This window comes from Ambystoma mexicanum, chromosome 10, assembly GCF_040938575.1.
Source record: "Ambystoma mexicanum isolate Mex_15411 chromosome 10, UKY_AmexF1_1, whole genome shotgun sequence".
NCBI classification, from domain to species: Eukaryota; Metazoa; Chordata; class Amphibia; order Caudata; family Ambystomatidae; genus Ambystoma; species Ambystoma mexicanum.
The window spans coordinates 1,229,354,631-1,229,379,328 of NC_090932.1; the positions used below are offsets into that span (position 1 = coordinate 1,229,354,631).

At 45.1% G+C, this 24,698-nt stretch overlaps 1 protein-coding gene across 1 annotated transcript in view; it reads left to right on the forward strand.

Moving 5' to 3' along the window:
- The window catches only part of KSR2 (kinase suppressor of ras 2), a 2,560,931-nt gene that overhangs the window by 196,308 nt on the left and 2,339,925 nt on the right, over nucleotides 1-24,698 (forward strand). The window contains exon 2 of the mRNA XM_069619206.1: nucleotides 10,450-10,590. Coding sequence (XP_069475307.1) covers nucleotides 10,450-10,590 — 141 coding nt within the window. The remainder of the gene's footprint in view (nucleotides 1-10,449; nucleotides 10,591-24,698) is intronic.

Here is a 24,698-nt window from a genome sequence, read left to right on the forward strand (position 1 = left end):
AGATTCCACTTTCCCAAAAGATGGAAAAAAGGCTATGTTTTTGAGCACAGTACAATACAACACAGATCCGACTTTCCTATAAGGGAAGAAGGGCTAAGTTTTTGAGCACCGCACAATACAACACACCAGAATTGACTTACCTGATCAGTTGCAGCAGGTCGACAGCTGCAGGCTAGGTGCCATCACAGCGGACACCACTGCCTCTGGTCCTTGGCTGAGGGGGCTGCCACGGCAGGGGGTGCCTTGGGTGGCAGATTTAAAGGGCCCGCCAACCAATGGAGCACAGTGGGAGGGATGGGGAAGACCAACAAACAAGGAAGCAACCTGGACAAAGGGATCGTGGAGGGGCCCACATGCTGCGAGAATAAAACGTTTACAAATGCACAACTTACTGTTCCACAGAGCACCTGTGCTCACCCCAGCCACGAAGAAGTTGATGTTGGCGTTCCCTGATGATGGTGGGGATGGCCTGTGGGGACGGCCTGTGTGGCCAGAGGGAGAAAACACATGTTGGTGCATGCTTACCTGCTGTCTGAGCAGGGGTTCAGGCCCTGGGTCCTACTGGTCCAAACAGGAATTGCCCTTTTCGTCATCTGCCCTTCGCTTCGGACAACCCGATCTAAGAGTTAAGAGCAGAAAGGAAGAGGCAGGGCTAAGAAGGTGGGTGGTGCTTAGGCCAGGTGACCTAGATCCACTTGCACCTGCTCCCCATCTACCAACAGCAACCCAAGACACTTGCTTCTGCCTTGTTGGCTGTCCTCAGCTGAGCCTCTAAGCACAGTGAGCAAGGAGGTCCACATCTAATACCCTTGGTACGGTAGCTACCAATAAAATTATATTTGTTTTCAGTTAATTTCCACTTATTCTTTTTAAGTGTATAATGTACTAGTCCATATTTCTGTAACATTATGGTTTACTGACTAGTGTCTAAAACGTTGGTTTCCGCATGTTTATTTGGTACGTTTTGGGTTTCCCAAAAGGGCTGTGTGAATACTTAAATTGTTTTTCGTTCGTCTGAAAGGACAGGTGAATTGTTTTATATGCATAGGTGTCATTTTTATTCATGTTTATCTGCGTTCTACTTGTGTTCTGCACATTACCAAATTGTGTGCCTAAGTGGTCTGGAAAGATTGGTGGGAGCAGCATCTGTGCATGTGTTTCATTTGTGCTTACACCTTTTATGCATACACTGGAGTTGTGAGTGGTCTGTTGTTATGGGTGTGTGTTTGTACTTTTTTTCTGTTACTGTGTGTACTCCTACATCCTGTCCACTTTCATTCATAATTATGGGCAATTCATCCCACGGGTATGGGACTGGAGCGTGATGTGGAGCAACACATTAAGCCCAAAATTACACGGTAAGGCCCCATAGCACATGAGCATCTTCTGTACGGGAACCTCCGTAAGCAAGGCACATGCCTTTACAATCAGTCCTTTCCTCTGCTTGGAGGGACTGGAGGATGCGAGCAGCTTGGCAGAATTTTCTTTTTTTTTAGCATCGCACAGTTTTTCTCGATTATAGGGCAATAGGGATAGGTTTAATCAGGTGTGGCTTCTGCTGGGGATTTTTCCCTGACAAGGACTCCCACCAGCTCTGCCTTCAGTGTTCAGGTTTATACATTTTTGGCCCTCCTGCATTTCTTTCCCCCTACACGTCAGTCGAAGCCCTTCAGTCGAGAATCTTAAGGCGACTGTGCAACTGTCATCAGGAACCACCAAAGAAATGCATTGTCTATATCCGTAATAAGAAGGAAAGTCTTTTTTGTACGATTCAGAGGATACCTCGTGACATGACTGTTCAGACTAGCCAACATGGGAGGTGTAATACAGTCCCTTTTCTCTCCTACCTGCTCCATAACCAGGCTAACACGGGGGTTATGTGGAACTTGACATAGGAAATGTGAGGCTCTCAAGTCTACTGTCCGTGGGGTGCAGAGGTCTCATCATCCTTCTCTTTCCTGCTGTCGCACCTCAAAAGGCTGATGAAGAAAAGACCTCCAAAAACATTTGGAAGACCTCCAAAAAACATTTGGATAAGAGGAAATGACAGCCCTTAGAAACTACACCAATGGCTGTGGCTACTGTGACATCAAAGGCAAGGTCGCCCCAGCTCTTACTCAGCCTACAGTGTATTTTACAGTTATAGCTTTCCCCTTATTTCCTGGTCTGCTCCACCTGTGGTGGGGCTGGGACTACCATTAGCTTCTTCCATGTGGGGGAGGATTCTAGCACCTTCTGTCACACATGCATGATGTAGCAGCTTGAATACTCTGGCTCTGCTGATGGACCCTACATCTCTTTTGCATTACTCCATCCATACGAGGAGAACCTCTTAACAGGGCTATGTGCTGACAACACTAGTGATGCACCATTTTATTTTCCCCAGATGTGATCAGGGGATGTCGTCTTTTGACAACAGGGTTCCCTAGTTGCTGCTCCACTAACAGTGGTTCGTACTTCTACAGCCCGTTTTCTCGTGTCATACCACCACAGTAAGCAGTTCCAACGCCAAAATCACTCCAGCATCCAATTGTGTCTGCATGAAGTAATAGTCTGTCAAGATCTACAATGTCAAATTCCCCACAGTACTGCTAAGGGCCTGAACCTCAGCTTGATATGTCCTTATCATATCACATTTGTGATGTTCAAGATGGGGATGAGAATATTTCATCATTAGTTAAGGCATTCTGTGAGTGGGTGCTGGTGATCATGAAGTACATGGAGCTACAGATTCCTGAACATACTGTAGTCGAACCGGGGTTCCTATCAGAAGTCCTGGCAGTTGAACAATTGATATTGGTCATTGCTCCTCTGCATGATGCAGTGAAGGAGGCACATACATTTTGTGAGTCTCCTTGTTTAATGGCTCCCATAAATGGAAGTGTTGATGAGAACTTGAGGCTGATCCCAGACGAGAAACTCTATTTGGCTTTTCACCCACCACCCAGTCAAAGGTATGGTCCATATCTCTGCAACAAAAATGACTCTCTTTAGGTTCATCAGTGTTTTCCAGGGCTCTCCCCATGGGCAAAGATGAAGACTCTAGGTGCTGTGGGAAAAAAAGCCCACGCCAATAGCAGTGCCTTGGAGGCAGACCAATGCTGATGTGATACTAGTAGCATCAGCATACTGTTTGTGCCTGTGGATAGAGACATGATTTCACATTGTTCCTGCCAGAGAAACAAGAACTGTTCCTATCAACCTGGCCACAAACACACGGGAAGGAACAGTGGGTCACTGACACAGCATCAAGGGCATGTGCTTAGAACTATGGATACATATTCAGCATTACTCAGAATTATCTACCTATTCCACAAGGCTTAAGAGAAAGTGACATTGCTTCAGTTCCATGGACTCCAACTGTTGTACACGTTAACATATCAAGAGCTCCTGGAAGATCCCAGTGTTTCCATCTTCACGGATGGCCCCTGGTGGGTTGGGGAACTTTCATGGGTCACTTGTGGATACACGACACGGATAAAGTGAAAGACATACACATTCATTGGAACTAACTGAAATATTTCTGGCTCTCAAGGTGTTCCTACCATCTTAGAACATGACCATTAAATTGTCCATTGTGTCCAATCTCAACACACTGAGGTACAGGATTCCCCCATGCATCCTTGCCCAGGAGTTGGGGGCGTGGGCCATCATCACATCTCCAAACTAGCCGCTCATCTGGTGGTAGAGCTCTATGTTGCGACCTACACTCTGCAGACACGTGAATGCTCCGACAGAGTGGGAGCTCCCCATGAACCGGTGGATCCGATATTTCATGCTTTCGATAGGGAACTCCTCTTTTGGATCCATGTTGCATCGGCCCAACAGGAAGTGCCATATGTGTACCTCCATGGTGTACCTCCATGGTGTTGGGGGGGTATTGGAGAAGGATGCTTTTCTACAGAAATTGGACCTGCAGTTACTCTATGCAGTTTCCTTGATGGCGAAAGTTGTAAACAAATGCTTGCAGCAATGGCCTTAGAATGATCTTGATAACCTTATGGGTTCTGGCATTGTATATTCTGCAGATGTTTATCAGGCCCTCATCAGCCGTTGCCTCTCAGAATGTACCTTCTTATGCAGAAGATATGATATGATATGGCATTTGTAACGCGCCTATACACAAGTGTTTCAAGGGGGAAGGGTGCTTTATCTGTCCCCTCTATCTCTGTCCATTCCGGCCTGGCTCCTGAGGAATACGCTTACAGCCATCTGAGATTTTAACGAAGGAATATTCAGATACTTGTGGGTGCCCGGAAGATGTCCACTAAATCTCAATATGCCAGCATGTGGACCTTGCCCTGCTAATGGCGTGTGCAAAAAGGATAGGAACCCTTTATTGGCTGACCTGAATAGTGATTGCTCCCATTTCGCAGAGTTGGGTCTCAAGTCCGAATCTTGTATCACCTATCACTCAGCAACCCTTTGCATAATCCTAAAGATGGCACAGACTTCTGAATCTTAAACCACATTGTGAAACATTTCACATTGCTTGCAGGTTGTACCCATCCTCTCAGAGCCGCATTGCTCCGTGGGATCACAATGTGATGTTAATGTCCCTCATTAACAAACGCTTTGAGCACATGGCCACAGCAGATCTCAATCTTGTCACCATCACATCAGCCAGGGGGGGGGCCAGTGAGCTTCAGGGACTTTGTGCCAGCCCCCATTTCTTGAAATTCCACAGGAAGAGTCTGCACTCATGCGAACTTCCGACCATACGTTTTTTCAGACTTTCATATAAAATCAGAATATGTACCTACCAACCTTTCTTCCCGTTCAGAGCCTGCGAGAAACCTTCATTACTTAGACATTGCCAGGGCTTTGACATTTTACTTGGACAGAACTTCCAGAATTGGATCGTCTGACCATCTATCACATATGGGTGCTTGACGCTTGATTCAGCAGCCTTTTACTATAGTTCCCAAATGGGCGGTGGACTAAAGCTTATAAAGTGCACATGCTGAGAAGTACTTGAATGCGTTGGGTGTATTCTTCATGGAATCCTCCTTGTCACACATCCACCCTTTTCGCAAATCTCTCAAAACGTGGCTTTTTCAATCGTACCTGACCATGGGCTATTCCCAACGGATGCACAGAATTCAAATCACAGTACTGCACTACTGGTAAAAGATGTCGGCCCAAACGCTGGCTACACAAACCTTGTATAGTGCTGTGCTGTTCTCGAGCTAGGTCTGCACTTTAAATAATACAATAAATCATACAAAAAAAGTGAATGCACTATTGTGCCTTACCGTTTTTTGTTTTTGTTTGATGTGGTGCCTCTGCATCACTCTCCGCTCCTGTTCCCTTCCGACGAATTGGCCAGAAGAATGGATGAAAGTGGACTTATGGATAGGGAGTATAGTAGTCACGATGGTCAGCCATATTTCCCTTTTCTGTGTCTTCTCTGAAAGGACCCATGCAATTGGTTTTAAATTCCTGTTTGTCCTTGCATGTTTCGATTTTGTAAGTGTTTTTTTTGTCTCTTCTCCAAAATTCCTGAAATTCATGTTCTGGATTAGTGTTTTGTACAGATCATTGCATTTTTAATATTTGTAATTGAATGCCCTCTTTTTTGGCTGAGTGCCAAGAATGCAAGATACATCCTGGTGTTGCTGATGTGAGGTTGGATGGTGGATTTTCCAGGTTTTGTCTGATTTTAACATGAAGCCAGTTTCTTGAAATAATAACAAACGAGACCGAATCACAAGCAGTGATTTTACACGCCAACTTGGAATCTCTGGTACAGAGTTAGTACCTCTCCCTTGATCAATCCGGCCTCTGTTAAGTTTCAAGCTAATGCGTATTCAATTAATAGGAACACAGCCCCAGAGAGCAGCTGCTGCCCAGAGCTTCTCATCCTCCACCTGGAAGCGTTTGCCTCTCAGCAGCCTAGGTTTGTGAGAAACCATTTCACTCGAGAGCCCAAACCCTTGCAAAATAGGTGTGTAATGAATGAGACCCCAATACTTGGTTTCTCCATGTTTAATTGAAGGGAGGCACTATCTCAACAATGGTGATGAGGTAAACCAACGATGAGGGCAAGGGGTGGCAGGTTTAAAACAAGCTTTTAGAAGCTGCAAGTAAAAACTTTGACCAAGAACTTTAGTAATAGCCCACTTTAGCGACAGCAATGAGGACTGTCTTTACCTCTGAGTCAAGCCTCCAATTTTTCTTCTGTCCTTTGAAGATAAGCTAACATTTCCCTAGAAAAGATTAGTTCACACTGTACACTGCGCTAAAAAAATACTCATGGTATGGTTACTTGAAATAAATTACCACTGTAAGAAATACCCATGTATTACAAGGTGGTAGTTCACCTTGAAAATGTACCCATTTTTACACCCAGCCCAGAGGCAGGGGTTACAAATTGTACATTTCCCAAACGTGTAATGTTTTAATTCCTGTATAGACAGCAGTGACATGCAATTCCTTCCCTTCAATACAAGGAAACACATTTTACATTGGAAGACAGTAAAAATGTGACCATCTGATGCCCACCATCTCACCACCTTTCACATCTAATTCATAAAAGGCCAGATTGTATCCCCCTTTTTGCATTAAAACAGTGCAATGTTGGTGGAACCACTCCTGTACATCACCAGTTTCCCCCCTCAGTATGAAGGTGAAAATGGAAAGAAAAAAATGCAGCTACCAACTTTATTCTGGAATATGACCCGAGGTATTCCAGGAAACCCATACCACTGTATCATTGTAATTGCGTTTCACAACTCAGATTATCCCTGGTGATAGTGCTGTTTTCCTATGGCTGATTTGACTTTCTGCAGGGATCAGCTTCAATGCTGCAATGTGTGACTTAATTCAGTTGCAACACCCTCCATCAACCTGAAGGAGGTAACTGTTACATAACCTCGTACATGTGGTATGAGAAGAGACAGCCCTTCTTCAAAAGGTTTAACTGCTCCATTATCAAGCAATTGGTCGCATTGGACTTAAATTTACTCGGGTGAATAGGTGGGAGCATATTTCTGATTCGGCTCTACCACCATTGATCATTCCCTCTGCCCAGATTCTGCCTCTGATTTAACATGTAAATGATAAAGTGCCATGATTGCTCACATTTATTAAGATCGTTATCGTTATCTGGTTTTTCAGTAAACAGCTTCCTCTGTTTCAGTACCCTTGCTGCAGGTCCTTTGGGAACATATTCTCCCTTTTCGCCGACCGTGCAAATCTTACTGCCCCCATCTGAGGCAGAATCAACTCCCAGTCTCCAGAAGAAATATTAAGTTCCTTCTAATGATCCTTAATTGTGATTTATCAGGCAGCTAACAGCATGGCCAAACATTTTACCAAACCAAAAGAAAACGTTATTTGCTGCTTTTCGGCCAAGCTGTTAGTCTGGAGCATGAAGGTGGGTCTACCAGTTCACTTGCACAAAGGGGTGCACATGCTTTTGCACTCACTGACCCATGTAACAGAGTTGTGGGCCAAAATAAAAGCTATAGGGATTTCTTTCCTGATAAGCGTGGTTGAACTTTCTAAAACTACCTGCAGAACCCTCTAACCTTTTTTGGCGCAATCTGAGACAGGTTTTTCGGCATGGACGAGGCTCGAGGACGGTTCAGTGGGTTTTATTACATTTTGTATGCCCTAGGGTCGTCCCTCTCATCTTTTGGGGGGTTTCTTTCCAAGCCTATGCATCCATAACCCCGGTTAGTGCTACTGAATAGTAATCCCCTACTGTTCCCCTACTGTCTGGACTCTATCTCCTGCTGCTGGTGACTCCCTAATTCACTGGCTCTCCACTCCCTCAGGGACTTCCTAGCTGTCCTTGCTCTAACCAGAGGTTAATATTCTAACATGAGTTTTTACTGGGCTTTGCACTTACTTGGAGGGACTCAGGCTAGTTCGATCTCAACCCCCACTCATTTCTCCTTATACTTTCATTATCACTCCCTCCAGCTCACTCCTCCCACCAATCCTCTCACTTAGCTCTTTCGCTCATCCTACCCCTCGCATTCATCCTTTCTATGTAACCCCTCTTGCCACTACACTTCTCTATGCACTCTCCTATTACTACTACTGTCCTCCTTCCACTATTGCCCTCCTCCTATTCTCCTTCTCATACTACCACCCTCCCCCTGTCACTATTACATCCCCCTGCCACTACTACCCTCCCCTTGCCACTACAAGCCTCCCCCTACTACAGTCCTCCCACCTCATTACACACACATCATCCTTTCACACTCTACCATGCATACCATACACTTTCACACACTCCTTACTCTGACTTCTACTCACTCACTGCCACATACATGCCCATTCACACTTTCACTTCTAAGCCAGTAACCCCCCTTCTTCACGAATTTCCTCCACAAGACGCTGCTCCTTATTCCTCCTACTAGTCGCTTGGTCCACCTCTGTCTCCACTACTGACCTTATCTGGATAACTCAGACATCCTGCTTCCTGTCCCCTGATTAAATCTCTGCCCCCGGAGATTGTTTAGGGAGGGCCAGCCAATCTAGGCGGGCATGTGGGATGAAATTGCAGAGGAAGGGGGCTAAGTCATGCACCCTCTCTCCACGCAGGCTCACTGCGTACTGTTGCTGGCGGCACAGTAGGATTATATTTCATATTCATGTTTCTAGACCTATGCCTGAGAAGTTCTCTAGTAAGTTTATTTGGGGATGGTGGAACATGCTCCATTTTGCCCCTATTGTTATATGAATTGTTTAAGTCCTGGTTCTTGGTTGCCATCTTCTTCTGGCATGGTCTTGCTGCCAGTTGCATCTGACCGTGGCTTCCACTTGGGACTCCCTCGCTGCCCGTTCAGGTTGGTCTATAGACCGGGTCATGCAGGTGGTGTGGCCTCTCCCCCCACTTGTATTCTCCCATGTGGTGAGCTTCAATTGTTCCTGGATGATACTGGTGCTTTTCCCTTGTTGGTACGGGGATGCCTCTCACTGATACAGATGTGTTGTACCAACATTCTGGCTTGTGTATTACAACAGAGGTATGGCACGAGACAAAAGTGGCTTGCATGCAAGCATGCTGACACAGGGGTGGGGACAGGAATTGGTGGTCTTTCTGCTGCCAATCGTCCACCTCAGGGGTAGGACTAACTCTGCATCGTTTTGTGACTGACTTCCCCCTGCATCCCCCTTTGAAAAGCACTAAATCAGGAGCCTCTGTTTTTGGGTTGAAATTTGGGGATATTTGTAGAGTTCGTTCAGCCCATTGGTGGCCTAAAATTGCTGAAAAGCGGTTTGAGACTATAGCATAGGCTCCACCTCACTTCCTTTTGGTTTGTGGAGTGTTCCAGGCTTTGGAGGAAGGTATTGCCTAAGGTAGACCTATATTGTGAGGGTGTTTGGTGCTTTTGTAGATTTTTTAGTGTGATTTTGATCAGCTATAGGAGCATTTTCAGTAGTTTGTTGTTCAGAGGAGTGTTCCTGTTGTCCATTTGCCCCTTTGTCTTCGTGTTTGTTCAGTCTTTAATACGTTTCCTCATATATCAAAGGAAACATTCCCTTTTCCTTTTTTGTCCACCTAATATCAAAAAGCAAAAGAAAAATGTCTTGTCCCCAATATCATCCCTGATAATCCCATGAAAATGGTTAAAAAGTTGTTTACCATTTCTCAATTCCCTTGGCAGCGTATTTGTTGTAATATTGTTGTCTCCCCACTTGCTGTTGGTTTGTGTAGTGTTGCGTTGACTTGCTGTCTTATTCTTGGCGTTTTTAGGTCCTTGTGATTTTCATTCTCCTGAATTTCTATGTTCAGGAGGAGAAATGGCAGTCATGTGTTGCTTCAAGGGGAAGGGGATCTAACAAGAGGATGGAGGAGCTCCATTTCTCCTTGCATGAGGAGGATTCCCCCGCTGTGGAGGATGAAGTATCATGATATTTTTTTATGCCAGTTCACAAGCATGGGTTCATCAAGGCTGAAGTCCAATATGGAGTTGCTTTCGTTCAGTACCATTGATTACTGGAGTCCAGGAAAGCTAAATATTTGAAAAATATGTTATTTGATTGAAGTAGTTCTTTGATACTCAGTCCAGCATCTACATTCTGTACATATCTATCTTTAACCCAAGAAAAACACATTATTGATTGACTGCCCCTCTTGCCCACAACTCTAGAAGAAAGATCTGGCGTTCAAACCTGAGACTTGCATGTTGCAGGAATTAATTAGTAGGCACATTGCTATTCCGATCTTTCAGTTGGTGTTATTTGAGTAACAATGTGAACTCTTTTGCCAAAATGTATCTGAACTATTTTCAGTTTCCACCACCATATCATTCTCTTATTTCTCATGTTTTAGAAGCAAATAGCATGAACAAATTAGGCCTATGCGTGATGCTGTGAAGAACTGCCTCTGTAATGTTTTCTGTGCACGACATTTCTAACAGAAATGGCATTGGTAATGTTCAATAAATACAAAATGCAAATACACATAGGAATATCTTTTTTTTTCCCCAGAGCAAGCTGGTAAAATACTTCAGTCGCCAGTTGTCCTGCAAGCGAAAAGTAGCCCTTCAGGAGCGCAACGCCGAGCTGGAGGGGTTTCCACAGCTTACGCACTGGTTCAGGATCGCAGATATCCGCAAGGAGGTCATGGAGGTAAACCACACAGACCCACATGTTCAAGTGCACACAGCTATGGACGGAGGGAAGGCGCTCAGTCCACAGGGACTCATACTTGCATGAGCACGAACATAACCACACCAGAGTAGCCAAACTGTGTATATACATATATTGGTTGAATATATATACATATGTCTTGCCTTTAGATCTGTGGAAGGTGGGTGGGGAGGGGGCACACTCTAGTTAACAGCTCAAATCATCTGCCGAGTGATGACCCGCTCTCCAAATGTTTTTGTTCCGACTGCACTCTTCAGGGAGGAAGTCCATGAGTGTTCCCACCTCCCTACACTACTTAGGAGCTGTGGACCGTGGAGGAGCTGCACTGGGGTGACGCATGTTTCACTGTATATTGTGTGGGGTATTGAATACTGACTTATATGGTCAGTAACATGTAGCTATGTGGAACAGATGGATGGATCGAGGGATGAACACAGAGGAAATGCTTGGTATTATGTAAAACCAGAGGGTGTTTCACAGCTTAGTCCCCGGGGATCCCGTACTCTGGTGGCCAGGCATAGGCCATCACATTTGGATCCGGACCCTGAGGGTGGACAAGCGAGGGAGGATCACCTGGTTAGGGGGTACTCTTGCAGTGGGGGTGAAGCACCTGATGTTGAGACATGGTATCTTCCTTTTTCCTTAACCCATCTTACTTCTACCCCTGCTTATGTTATGGGAAACTACAACTCCCATAATTCCTCCCATCTTCACATTGACAACAGTAGAGTCAGCAGATTACCTCTTCTGGCTTACAATGGCTCTTTCCCTCTAATGAGATCTGTCGGAGTCAGGCATGTAATACAATTTACATACACCTCCAAGTCAGGATAAAAGGTGGCACACATGCACATTGAGCAAGGCTGGGTGCAAGAAGGAAATGCTCTTTCGGGGCTGATGCGAACCAGTTTATGGAAGTTGGAAGGCTAACGGGCTGATCAGCTGCTGTGGTGAACGAGAGAGAGCCAGGTGAGAATTCCATCCTTTCGAGAAGCCATACACGTTGAGTGACTAAAAACGAGTGAGCGGAAAAGAGAAATCTTCAGAAAGCTTCCAGGCAGCCCACTACCCTCCCGGGTGAAAGACTAAGTTGGGGAGGAGCAGAGGAGGCGTTGGTAACCGTCTTGACTGCTGCGGGAAAAGCATTGAAGATGGAAGTCTAATTAACACGACGGGTGAGTTATCGAAGGCAAACAAACGCCCGGTTTATATTAAGAGCGAAAGAGACATATAACACGCGTTGAAGGTTGGACGTGTGATGATAAAACGCGTAATGAAGAGAACAATGATTGAATGCTGAGAAAAGTATACAAAGTAACAGTGGTCCTGCAAAGTGGAATTACTCATTTCAAAGTCTCTTTGAAATGTTCTGAGTAATGGAAAGTGGGAAATGAAGGCAAAAAAACTACAATCCCGAACAGGAGTTGATTGAGTGAAAAGCAATCTATATGAACTGTGAAAACTGCCAAGAGGGCAAAAGTAAAGAGGACATGAGTGCAAAAGTAAAACTACAAGTACCAAGGAGCATTGATGTTGTGAAGATTGTGGATTGTCAAATTGTTTGAAAGGAGGTCAAAGTGGTCATGCAGAGGTCGACATAAAATCCTTGCAGTTTTGAAAGTCTGACAGTAAAAGAGAAAGACAGGCTTGAGCAAGGTGGAGGGTGGCCTGTGCAGAACTGTGGTAGAGTGAAAGTTAAGTGTGAAGGAAAGAAAGTGGGGAAGGGTATCCCTCACAAAGAGAGAGACCGTTTTCTGCCCAGCGGTGGGAAGGCTGTGTTGAATAGTGGCAAAGTGAAAGCCAAGATTAGAATTGTATATCTGTGGTAAGGTGGATGATGCCTAAATAAATGAGAAGACTGTCAATGCTTGAAGCCCACGCCTAAACTGTTGAATTGTACCAACAAGCCAGAGTTTTCAAGACTGATAGAACTGTGCCATCCACCTATCCTTTTTAAGAACATCTAGAAACCTCGTGCTTCTGAACGTTGGGAAGGGAGTTGTTACCTAAGCCATTCTGACATTTCTTTTAAGACAATATTTTTCCTTTTTGTATTCCCTTTACCCATTTGTCAGTTAAGGAGTAGGGCAAGGTTAGGTTTTCCTTGTATAGGCCTTTTATTTTGACTCAACGTACTTGGACTTGTTTGTTGTTTATTTTATGGTCCAGATTACTCCCATTTTAGAGTTAGGGCCAGTTAGGAATGTCACCAGCCCCAGTAAACTACAAAATAAAGGTTTTTGAAACTTGCATCTATTGTGTCTCTGTAAATTGTTGATACTATGCCTTCCTTACAGTATGTAAACAGATATGCACACTCAATATCTTTACGCATTCAGCTAAGCATTGCCAAAAACAGACACCTGAGGGTGGTGGTGTTCGAGTACCTGAGCATGGGAGCCTAGAATCACACACATACTATCTAATGGCTATTAGTACAATTCAGATTTTTCTCAGAAAAATAGATCTCCTTCCAGCATGGTTAATCATTTATGGTCAGCCAGTACACTAGTATTTATATTGATATTTTATTTATATCGCGCTCATACAGAAATGTTTCAGAGCGCGACAAGGCAAGGGAGGGGAACAGGGGAGAACAAAACAGTGATCTTACTAGGCCCAGTGACATTGAGAACACGCAAATGCATGGGAGAGGGGGAACAAGTGGAAAGTGCGAAGCAGCGGAGAAACAGATAAAGAACAATAAATAAATAATAAAGGCAACAAACAGTGGTAGTGCAGCCAGCAATTTGCAAGTGCTAGGTTTAAGGCAGCAGGCAGGGTAGGTCTGATAAGTGCAGGAAGAAAAAGGGGGGCTGTATGGGTACAGATACAGACCCCAGTGCAAGGGGAAGCCCAGAGACAGTGCAGGAGGGTGGCAGGGTGAGCAGGTACCTGGGCCCGGAGGACAGAGGGTGGCCAGGTGCACGGTGCCAAGAGAGAACAGATCAGCAGGGGAGAGGGGGAGCGAAGGCAGAAGAAAAGAGGAAGGTCTGGAGGTGCTTCCGGAACCGGAGATGGTTCTCCTCAAGTTTCAGATTGGCAGGGAGGCTGTTCCAGAGGGAGGCCCCAGCTGAAGACAGATCTGCCCCCAGCTCGTTTATTTGAAAAACGACTGACCCTGAAGGAGTTAGAGGTAGAGGAGCGAAGAGCTCGAGAGGAGAGGTATTTGCGGAGGGATAGCTGAAGGTATTTTGGACCCAGGCCCCAGAAAGCCTTGTGGACAATGCAGAGGGTTTTGAATGTAATCCTTGCATCCACTGGGAGCCAATGGAGAGATTTCAGAGCTGGAGAGATACGATCCCAGGGCTTGAGGCAAAGGACAAGTCTCGCAGTCCTGTTCTGGATTAGTTGCAGAGGGCGGAGAGTAGAGGCAGGTAGATTTAGAAAGAGGCTTTTCTCACAAATCTGGATCATATCTAAATGCTCTTCTTTGAGGCCCAATGTATAGAACAGTACAAGCTGTTCCATATATTCGTCCTCATTATGACTGTGGCCGGGTGCCGGAAAATATTAGTCCCCATTCCCATTTGAGTTCCATTGGGAATGGGGGGGCCTGATGTACCGGCACCATTCATGAATGGTGCCGGTGCCTCCGTCGATGTCTGCTTGCGGGTGCCGTTCCGCCCGCCAGGTCAGACCTGGCGGGCTGAAAGGCACCCGCTTACAGAACTCGTAGATTGCTGGTCCGGAAACAGTACCGGCAAGCTTACCGGTACCGTTGTTTCCGGACCGGCAAACTTATAATGAGGCCCATTGCATTTTGTTCCAATGAGTGTTCCCCCCCTCCAGTGCAGTTTGCCCTCTGCTATACACTAAACATGCTTGTTAGTGGCATGTGTGTGGGCTCTTCTTTTTTGTTTTCCCATTTTTGTTTGTGCTAGGAATCGGGCATATTGGGCCTGATTTACAAAAAATCCTTTGTTTTTGAAGACTTGACATGTATCGCAGATGGCCACTTGCTCAATAAATGAAGTTAGACACCTAAGGATCATCAGCTATGCAATACACTTGAGCTGGCCTCTCTATTACTCCTTTCTCCCACACTACTACATGCTTGGAACAGTGGGTCCCACTCTTCTTTTTAGCGCTTCATGGATCTATAACATTTCTAATGATTTATCTTCTATCTGGTTCTCTTTGATCATTTAGAGATGAACTTGATTCTCTTATTAGTCCATTTCTCCATCTATTTCATTAATTCTTCTTGATAATATTAACATATATCTGCATGCCAATCAGCAGTCTCCTTATCTAGCCTTCACCTTTTCTCACAAATCTGGATCATATCTAAATGTTCTTCTCTGAGGATCTATCCTTCCCTGTGTCCTACCTTCCCACTAAATCATTCATATCACTTGCTTATTAATATTTTTTTACGAGGAAATCCAGCAACGCACCATCAAGCCAACTCTTTGTTGGTAGTTTAAAGCTCACATCAAACAAGACGTAGATCAGGAGGGGAAAGGGTCCCAGGTGCTCCGACATTAGCACAGTCCTCCCAACAGTCCAGCTCCAACCACCAGACTGGAACCTCCAGTCCTAGCTCCTTCATCAGCAAAGACAGAACCAGGATTCACACACATATAACACTGTTCCATTTTCTGTTTCCCTTCCGTTGGATGTGTCTGGACATTAGAGTGACGCAAGCAGAGATGTATTCATCCTGAATCATTAGCCTTAAATGTAATTTTCTCGACTCTGCTGTATGCAATCTTGCCTTGCCTCCTTTCTCCAAAATAATTTATTCTTGCTTACATTGGGATAATCCTTCTCCCTTCATGGTTTGCCCCAAGAAGTTTGTGAAAGGTAGAGTAAAGTTGTATTCTGCCATCAGTCCTCTTACATGTTCATTTGATTGCCTCATATGACAGTGTCCCAAGCAACTAAAGCAGAGTATTTTTACCAACTCATTACTACATTTACCTTTTATTTTTATTTATTGGGTATTTCTAATGCACCAACACGGCAAACAGTGTTTAAAGGTGCAACAAGAGACGGAGAGGCTGGGGGTGGGAGGAAGGGATGAAATGGCAAAAAACTGTCCTACTAGATCTTCTGTCATTCGGATTGTGCAAGTAACAAGAAGTGCCGGGGGATAGGCAGGAAGGAGGTGCGGGAAGGGAAGTGCCTGGCATTTAATTTCTAGCTTGAATGTGCTTTCACAACCTCACAATCTGATTCTTCCACTATCTCCTTATCACTCCAGATTCAGCCCTTTACTTTACCTAAAAAATGACATCACTTACTTTTCCTGTACTTCTCCTTTCTGTCCTTCTTTTTCTACTTTTCACCTCATTACTGAAGCCGATCTGACCCAACCTTCATGGGACAATTCTGCTTCTCAATATGACCAAACCCCCAATAAATTAATCAACATTATAATTTCCTTGTCACTCATCTGGTCATTTTCTATAATCCCACTGTCTTTCAATTGAGGATTTTCTTTACTTCCGTAAATTTGAGGTCCTTCATTTTCTAAATAGACATAGTTTGAATCCTACTGTTGCTTCTAATTGTTTGCCTATTTCCTCCATTTCTACTCCTTGACAAATGTTGTGATCACAGTTATTTGAACTTGTGGACCTGAAGAAGCCTAATCTCCATTACATACAGACATTGTTGCAAACATGTATGTACAATAGATATGAATGGGAATTTAAATATTTCCATCCTCATATAATCCCACATGGTCACGTTGGAGAGAGTGCGGGCACATCCATAGACTGGTGATGATCAAACTCACTGCTGGTGCCCACATCTTGTATCTATAGCCTTTTTCAGGATTTCTCAATTGTTCAACTTTGATATTTCCAGCATATTTCAAGCATAATACACACGAGCCACCACCCAACTACATGATGGTACCTTTTAAGACACATGTACAATTAAGAAACTACACTTAACTCCCTACTGCTATACAGGGCCCCGACCCAAGCACCCACCTTCCTGTTTCAATTGAGCAATTGTCTGCTATCTTTTCTTAAGCCAAATACCAAACTACTTTTGTTGGGTGATTTTAATCTCTGGTTAGGCAGTGATCTGGACGCTACTTCAGGGGTTATGGAGACTACATTAGATTTGCTGGGTTTTGTTCATTACATCAGAGAGCCTACACACTTCAAGGGACATACTCTAGACTGGGTCTCCACCCACAATCTCAACCTTTCAAATACTGAAATGTTACCCTGCCCATGGTCGGACCACTATTGTATATACTTTCAGAAACATGTGAACTTTTTAACTAAAAGATTAAAGGAGCTTAGCGTCTCTCTTTCCATCAGAAGCCGTGAGAAGTTGACCCTAGAGAACCTGAGTTCATGGGCCAGGACCTTGAATACAGAAATTGGTAATTTAGGAAGTCTGGAGGAATTCAATAAGACCTTTGTAAACTCACTAAATATAGCAATGGAGAGGCTAGCACCTTCTAAGGTTAAATACCAATCCAAACGTATCAGTAATGCGTGGTTTAATGACAATCTTGCAGAGCTGAAGACCAGGAAAATTAAACTGTTCTATGCCTGGCATCAACGACGAGATCCATCTAGCCTGGAAGCGTACCAAAAAATCTGCTGGCACTTTTAAAGCCGCTATGATTGCAGCTAAAAAGGAGTCATTAAATGGCAGAATTGGGAATGCGAAGTCAGACACCAAGGAACTCTTTAAGATTTTAAAAGAGCAAGAACATATACAGGGTCCTGCCCAAAACCTGAAGGAGAAAAATAATCTCTAGTGCTCAAATATCCAGGAGGCAATGCTCAGCAAATTAGAGAATCAAAGATTCCATTGAAGAGAAAAAATTATCTCCTAGTAAAAATGATTTAGAAGTTAATGTACTTACGCTACCAAACAAGGACAGGGAGTGGAAGACATTTAAATTTTCGCCCGTATCAGAAGCTGAACTTGCCAACATGATTGCTCAGTTAAAAACTACAAGTTGCAAAGGTGACCCCTGCTCTTCAATCATGATTAAGGAGTGTTCGCCCATTTTAATTCCTGCGCTCACGAAATTTGTGAATGCCTACTTCGGACAGCTTAGTGTGCCAGACGACATAAAAAAAGCGTGGATTACACATTTACTAAAAAAAAATCCAACTTTTGCCCGCTGACGCCTTCTAATTATAGACTGATATGAAAATACTGGATAGAGTAGTGTACAACCAAATTCTGCTCTTCCTAAACAAAAATTCATGACCATTTAAAGACCAACACCTGCAGGGTCATCAGTGAGTTCCACAAAAAAAAGGCAGCAGAACAACGGGCTTTGTCGTCGACAAAGACCCTGTTGTGTCAATGTCATCAAAGGTAACAAAAATTCTGTCATCGACGAGTCACTTGATGAAGGAATCCCACTGCTAGTCAATGACTGCATCGAAACACTGGTCATCGACAAAGGAATCAAAACACCGGTCTTCGCTGAGAGTCAGTACACAGATCGTCTGCAACATAGTCAATGGCCTCAAAGATCCCATCCATAGAACCTAAATAAAAAAAAGAAAAGGTCTGCTACATCATTGAACCAAGTACGCTTGTCCTCCATAGTGACAGTGAGTGCGAAGGACATAGGGTCACCCAGGTTAGAGAAGACTTACACAGACCTACATATGTCTATGGACACGCGTCCATCAGAGAGGAGGAAATGCAACCCACCTCACTGGCCGGATCACTGATAACAAACTTGCATATGATGCCAGATGAGATATTACAACACCATATCAACTCCAATTTTGTGGGGCAGCAAGATTGTTTGCCAACTCCCAGGAGTCTGTCATTCCAATCAACAGCACTGCCTCGGGCTCAACAGAGAAAATGCCAACACCTCAGAAACCATTGATGGCAAAAATGACAGCTACAGCTCCACAAATGCCTGCTCCAACGCAGCCACTGATGCACCCACAAATGCTTTTGTCAGTGCAGGTACTATCTTCCCTACAAAGCTTGCTGTCTCAGCTCAATATGAGACTTCTGCTTCCAGCACCTCCGATACCACACCAGGAGGTGAGGCCACAAGCAGAAAGTGGTAACCGGATGTTCACCACCAAGAGCTCAAAGGTCACTGGCATTCCCTGCTAAATCACGGACCACCATCCAAGGCACTCCTCACACATAACTGAGGATCCAGAGGAGGGTGAGTTGCTGCATACTGATAATGATGGTTATCCACGGGACTCAGCATCCTTGACAACCTCTTCGCTTAAGGGTGATGACTGGGATACTGAGGATTCCCCCACAGAGTACACACCAAATGAACCCCCAAAGCAGTCTCCACTAGATGAAATGGGGGCCTTTCATGCGATGATTACTAAAGCATGTCAGGAGTACGTCCTCATAGAACTGAGGAAAAAGACTGCTTCCTGTTTGATCACATGAACAAACGTAGGAGAGCAATAGTCTCCATCCTCATCCATGATCATGTCTGGGAGGAAGGTCTACAAACAATGAAACACCCATTCACAGAACCTGCCTTAAAAGGGAGGCTTGAGAAGGAATTCAAAGCCCCAGAATCTAGGCTGAAATGCCTTACCTCGCATCCCACTCCTGAGTCCGTATTCTCTCCGACTGCAGGAAGGAAAGTGAATTCAGTTTCCCAAATGCTCAGTTCCTCCAGAGAATGAAGGAAGAAAAGTGGATGCATTCAGGAAAAAAGTTCTGGCCACTGGGGCTACCACTGTGAAGGCAGTAAATGCACTCACCATTGTGTCAAGATATGACAGAGAAATGTCACAGGATGGCCCCCATCTTTGAACACTTGCCAGAGGAGAAATGAAAGGCCGCCCTCACTATCCTGAAAGAAGGGGAAGAAGCCTCTAATCACAATATCAACATAGCAGAATATATCGCTGAAACTGGCTTTAAGCAAATAGGCAATGGGGCAGTGCTCCTATGTCAAGACTGGCTCTGCAGCACTGATTTTCGGGAAGGAAGTTCAAAGTAAAGTCCTAGACATGATATTCAAAGGGGACAACTTGTTTGGAACAAAGATCAAAGCCTTGAAATCGGACAAATACACCATAAGATTACTAACAGGCCTACAGGGCAGAAATAACTTTTGGCCCTTCTGGGGTGCATCAGAAAGAACCACCTTTTTGTCCTCCACAAGAGAGCTCCTACTACTCACAAATTTTAAACATAATTTTCAAGGATCCCAGAAGTCTAAAGATTACAGACCAGCGCAGAGGCTCCTCGTCTTCACAGAGAAGGAGGTAGGCCAAAACACAGACATTCCTCACCACAGATGGAGCACGGGGCATGAGTAGACCTCTAGAATCCCTTATTTAGGTGGCCAGGGACGGGCTGGTGCTTTCAGATCCCAACCCTGGGAGTGGACGAGCGAGACAGGATCACCTGGGAAAGGGAACTTGGGGTTATGCTCGGGAGAATAGCCCAGGTGAGACGCGTTTTTATACCGGGGATGGAGAGGAGGGCGAGATCACTGAGGCCTTTGTGGGCTGTACAGCATCTACCCGCCCTACCGCCCATTAAATCTCTCCTACCCAAATCTACCAGCCCCCCCTTCGTATATAACAAATACCCTAGGATTGAACACCCTGTTGCATTCAGAAACCATTTCTCTCAGGATTCCTGCTTTCCTGTTCCCTATCCGAACACTCCCCATCATTTATCTCCACGTCCCTCTGGTTATTCTGTCCTGAATACCCACTCTACTTGGGCTAAACACTACCGTTCCCACAATCCCCTCTGTTCCTTTCATAATAATCCTGGTCATTCCTATCAATCTCCCTCTTCTAAGGTCATAAACCCTCCTGACACAAGGGTTGTAATTCCCTATAACACCTCTTCCCCATCCTGCCCCATAGGATATGCTGAAACTCCAAACCCCCCCCCCCCTTTCTGACCGCAACACTTATTCACACTGTAGAATACCACAGACTAACCCTAAAACTGTTTACCTGACATGTCCCAAACCAAGGGTCAGGCAAAGTTAGGCAATTGACCTGAATCACACACACCTGACGGCCCTTTCCTTTCCCCACAGGGATAAAAGGTGGAGCATGAAAGCACACGAAGAGCAAGGCAGACTGCACGACGTGAGAGCTAACTCAGTATGGCAGTTCAAGAGGAGGTGAAAGACGGCGAATTCCGAGAGGGTGACAAGGAGAGAAGTGACCTTGCCCTTTCCAATCAAGGCCCATGAAATCTCCACAGAAGGAAGCATAAGACGGCAAACAATAGCCAGCATGGGTTGCAGCAGATGTCTACGGTACACAAGACCCTCCTCACTGATAATCAAGCTGGGGAAGGACGCTGATCTTGGTGGTACCAACCTTGACTCCAAGGATATAGAAAGGCAAGCGGTTCATCACAGTCTAGGGGAGGATTGAAAGAAACCAAACTGGGTGGAACGATAAGTAGCCAACAGCTAATTGGAACTTTGAAAGGATTAATGATACATTGGTAAAATAAGGGGAAATCCAGCAACTGAGGAATATGGCACTACGTGGGTGCTCAAGCAGGCAACTCTGGGTGATTTCCCAAAGGTAGAAACTACTGTAACCAGAAGCCCTTGGGAAGAGGCGAAGAAAGGTCAAAGTGGTCATCCAGGGCTCTTGTAAAATCCTCTACTGTCGAAAGTCTTTGACCGACAGATGATTGAGAAGCTAAGGGAAATGACTCCTGCTTGGTGAAATTAGCATATGAACAGTGTGTAGAGGTTGGCAAGAGTGAACCCGGCAGAGGGATGCTAATGGTAAGGACCAAAGCCTGAGGTACCACGGAACAGTATGTTGACGAGAGTGAACCCAACAGAGGGTAGTCCACAGTACACTGTCTGCAAAAGTTGCCGACAGTGAACCTGGTAGAGGGAAGACGACAAAAAGGGGCAAAGCCCTAACAGCTGTTTAGAAAGACTTTAAGATGAAGAAGAAAAGTCACAGTGAACCCAAATGAGGGAGGAGAACGTCAAGTGGTCCTAGCCTGAAGGAGGGAGATTCGGGGTGGAAAGTAATCACCCAAAGATTCCGTGGAAAAGGAACAGTTTGGCCAAATTGTTTAATGCGATATTGTGAGAGGTTTACGCCCGGAAGAGGGGGACTAAGGGGTGAAGCTGTCCCCCAAATATATGTGAAGCACAACTTTGTGTTTGTTTGTTTGAATACACCAGGCTTCGAAGGTAAGAGACTTTTTTTATTGAAAAGAGGCTTTACCATCGAAGATAGCTGGAATGGAACTGTTGGCTCATGCTGAGAAAGCTTGAGTGTGTGCTGTACCAGCTGGAGTGGAATTGTCATCTTGTGATGAGAAAGCCAGAGGTGTTCTGGTAACCAGGTTCCACCTTGTCCTGTGCTTTAAACATGGGGAAGGGAGACCCCTGGCAATCACATTCTGACTTATGATTTGAGAACACTTCTTTCTTTATTTGATAACCTATTCCACACTCATTTTGTAATTAGTTGTAAGGATTTGTCAATAGGTTTCTTCTTAGTATAGGCCCTTTTATTTTGACACAACACCACTAGGACTGCCTTATTTTTCATTTGATGGTCAACGCTTGCTCCATCTTGGATTTAATTTTAGTCTAGGCGTTTTTCCACCCTGCATTTATAGTTCAATAAACACCCTTAAACTGTGATCACTTGTGTCTGTCTTTACTGTTGCCACCATGAGTTCCTTGCAGGGGGCAATGTCAAACTAAATCACTGATTGGAGCATGATCACAACAGACAGATGGGTCCTAGATGTTATCTGACAAGGCCACATCCTAGAGCTTGCCACACTCCCTTCTGTAATGCCACCAAAATAACAGGCGCAACCCCTGATTAAGGTGTTACAGCAAGAGGTGCAAATAAGGGCCGCCCAACAAGTGCCAAAACATCTCCAAAGCACAGGGGTTTACTTAGGTATTTTGTCATCAAAAGCTAGATGGAAAATGGCACCCTATCCTCGACCCAATGAGGCTAAACAAATTAATAACAAAGCTGAAATCCAAGATGATTACCCTGCAAGAGGTAATAAGAGCAGTTCAGCCGCAAGACTACGTGGTGTCTCTCGACCTACGAGATGCCTACCTTCCACATCCCAGTGCACAAAAAGCACAGAAAGTACTTAAGTTTTGGGAAGTAAGCACTACCGGTTCAGGGTTCTTTGCTTCAGACTCCAATCGCGCCCCCTCCCGCCCCCCTGAAAGTGCCTTGCCCCTATAGCAGAATACCTCAGGAAACATGGTCACCATGTATACGCGTACTTGGATGACTGGCTAGTGCAAGCGCCCACACTAGCTTTGGCAAAACAGTCATTTCACAAACAGGAGATGCAACGACAACTTGAATTTACCATAAAATACATAAAATCTTGTGTGCAGCCCTCCAAATGACTGGTTTTCCTTGGTGCAACCTTTTCGATGATGGAAGCACTAGTTCGACCATCACCAGACAGGATCAAGGCTTTAATGACAGTGGGCCCTTGATCAAGCAGGGAACGTGGGTTTCCATCTGGAAATGCATGGAGCTGCTAGGAACAATGTCCTGTTGCATACCTCTTATCCACACTGCAGACTACAAATGAGTTCTCTGCAGGACCATCTGGTCATCAGATGGTCACAAACAACTGGTTCCAGCCACAACAAAGTCAAAATCACCCCCCACCCTGACCCACAGACTCCACTCACCACATAGCTGTGGGCAATCCACTACAAGAACCGCCACACCAAAGAACCCTAGTCACGGACGCCTCCCTTTCCGGTTGGGGAGCACATGTCAATCACCTCCACATGAAAGGGCGGTCCTACATATCAACTTCCTGGAATTGAGGGCATCCAGGTGGGCACTCCAGTCTTTCCTACCGGTGTTGAAGGGGTCAGAAGTGAGAATACTCTTAGACAATACGACGACAGTGTATTCCATACGTAAACAAGAGGGAACAAGATCCGGGAAGACTGGGCGATCGACACCACATATTGCTGCAAGTTTACCACCTTCCAGGGTTCTAAAACTCTGTCAGACGAGCTAAACAGAGCAGCCATGTCATGTTACAAATGGGAACTGCACAAGGCACAACTGTTGAAAAGGTTTGCACAATGGCCTTTGCCACAGGTGGATTCATTTGTGACCAAAGCCATGAAGTGTATGAGGTTTGCGATCAGGGTACCTCAAGAAAGGTCAATGGGGTTTGCTTTCTCCATATCGTGGAATGTGCTGTTCACATATGTCCGCCCCCATTCCAGTGATCCGCCAAGTCGTGCAGATGATGCAAGCATATCTTTACCACCTCATCCTGATGACATCAGTGTTGCCCTGCCAACTGCGGTACTCAGGCCTGGTCCAGATGTCAGAAGACCAGCCAGTTCCGTTACAGGTAACCCCTGACTTGCTGTCACAAAATTGGCGAGGATACTGCATCACGACCCACAGTCACAAACTATCAGCGTGTTTCCTGACTTTTGAGTTCGTCACTTAGAGATGCGAGAAGAGTGTAGAAAAGGTTCTTCAGGCAGTGAGTGATCTCAACCAACTGCTCCCACAAACTCAAATGGAAACTGTTCTGCGCATGGTGTGCGCAGTATGACTTACAACTGCTGCAAATATGCCCTGACCAACTCCTTCCATACCTCTTGACCTTGGCACGGAGTGAGCTGTTCCATTCCTCTATTAGGATACACCTACCAGCTATATTCAGGTACAACGGGAGGAGGGACACAGCTCTATTATTCAGTGACAGGCTTCTAAAACACTACGAGAGGCCTGTTTCACGTGTGTTCCACCGACCAGGAAAGCAGCGCCACAATGGAGCCCCAACACAGTACTTGCCAGTCTCATGAGGCCACCCTTCGAACCCTTGGCAATGGAACATATCAATTATGTGTCATGAAAAGTGGCTTTTTTGTGGCAATCACCTCTTCAAGGCGAGTGTCAGACATACGAGTGCTAGCAGTTAACAAGCCATATTTATGCTTTGGAAGGGATAGAGTGGTGCTGAAAACAAACCCCACTTTCTCCCTAAAGTCCCAACAGACTTCTACATGAACTCTATCTCTACCAACTTTCTTTCAAAACGGCACACCATCCGCAGAGATTGCCCTGCACTATCTAGACATGAAGAGGGCAATAAACTACTATTTGGACAGAAAAAAA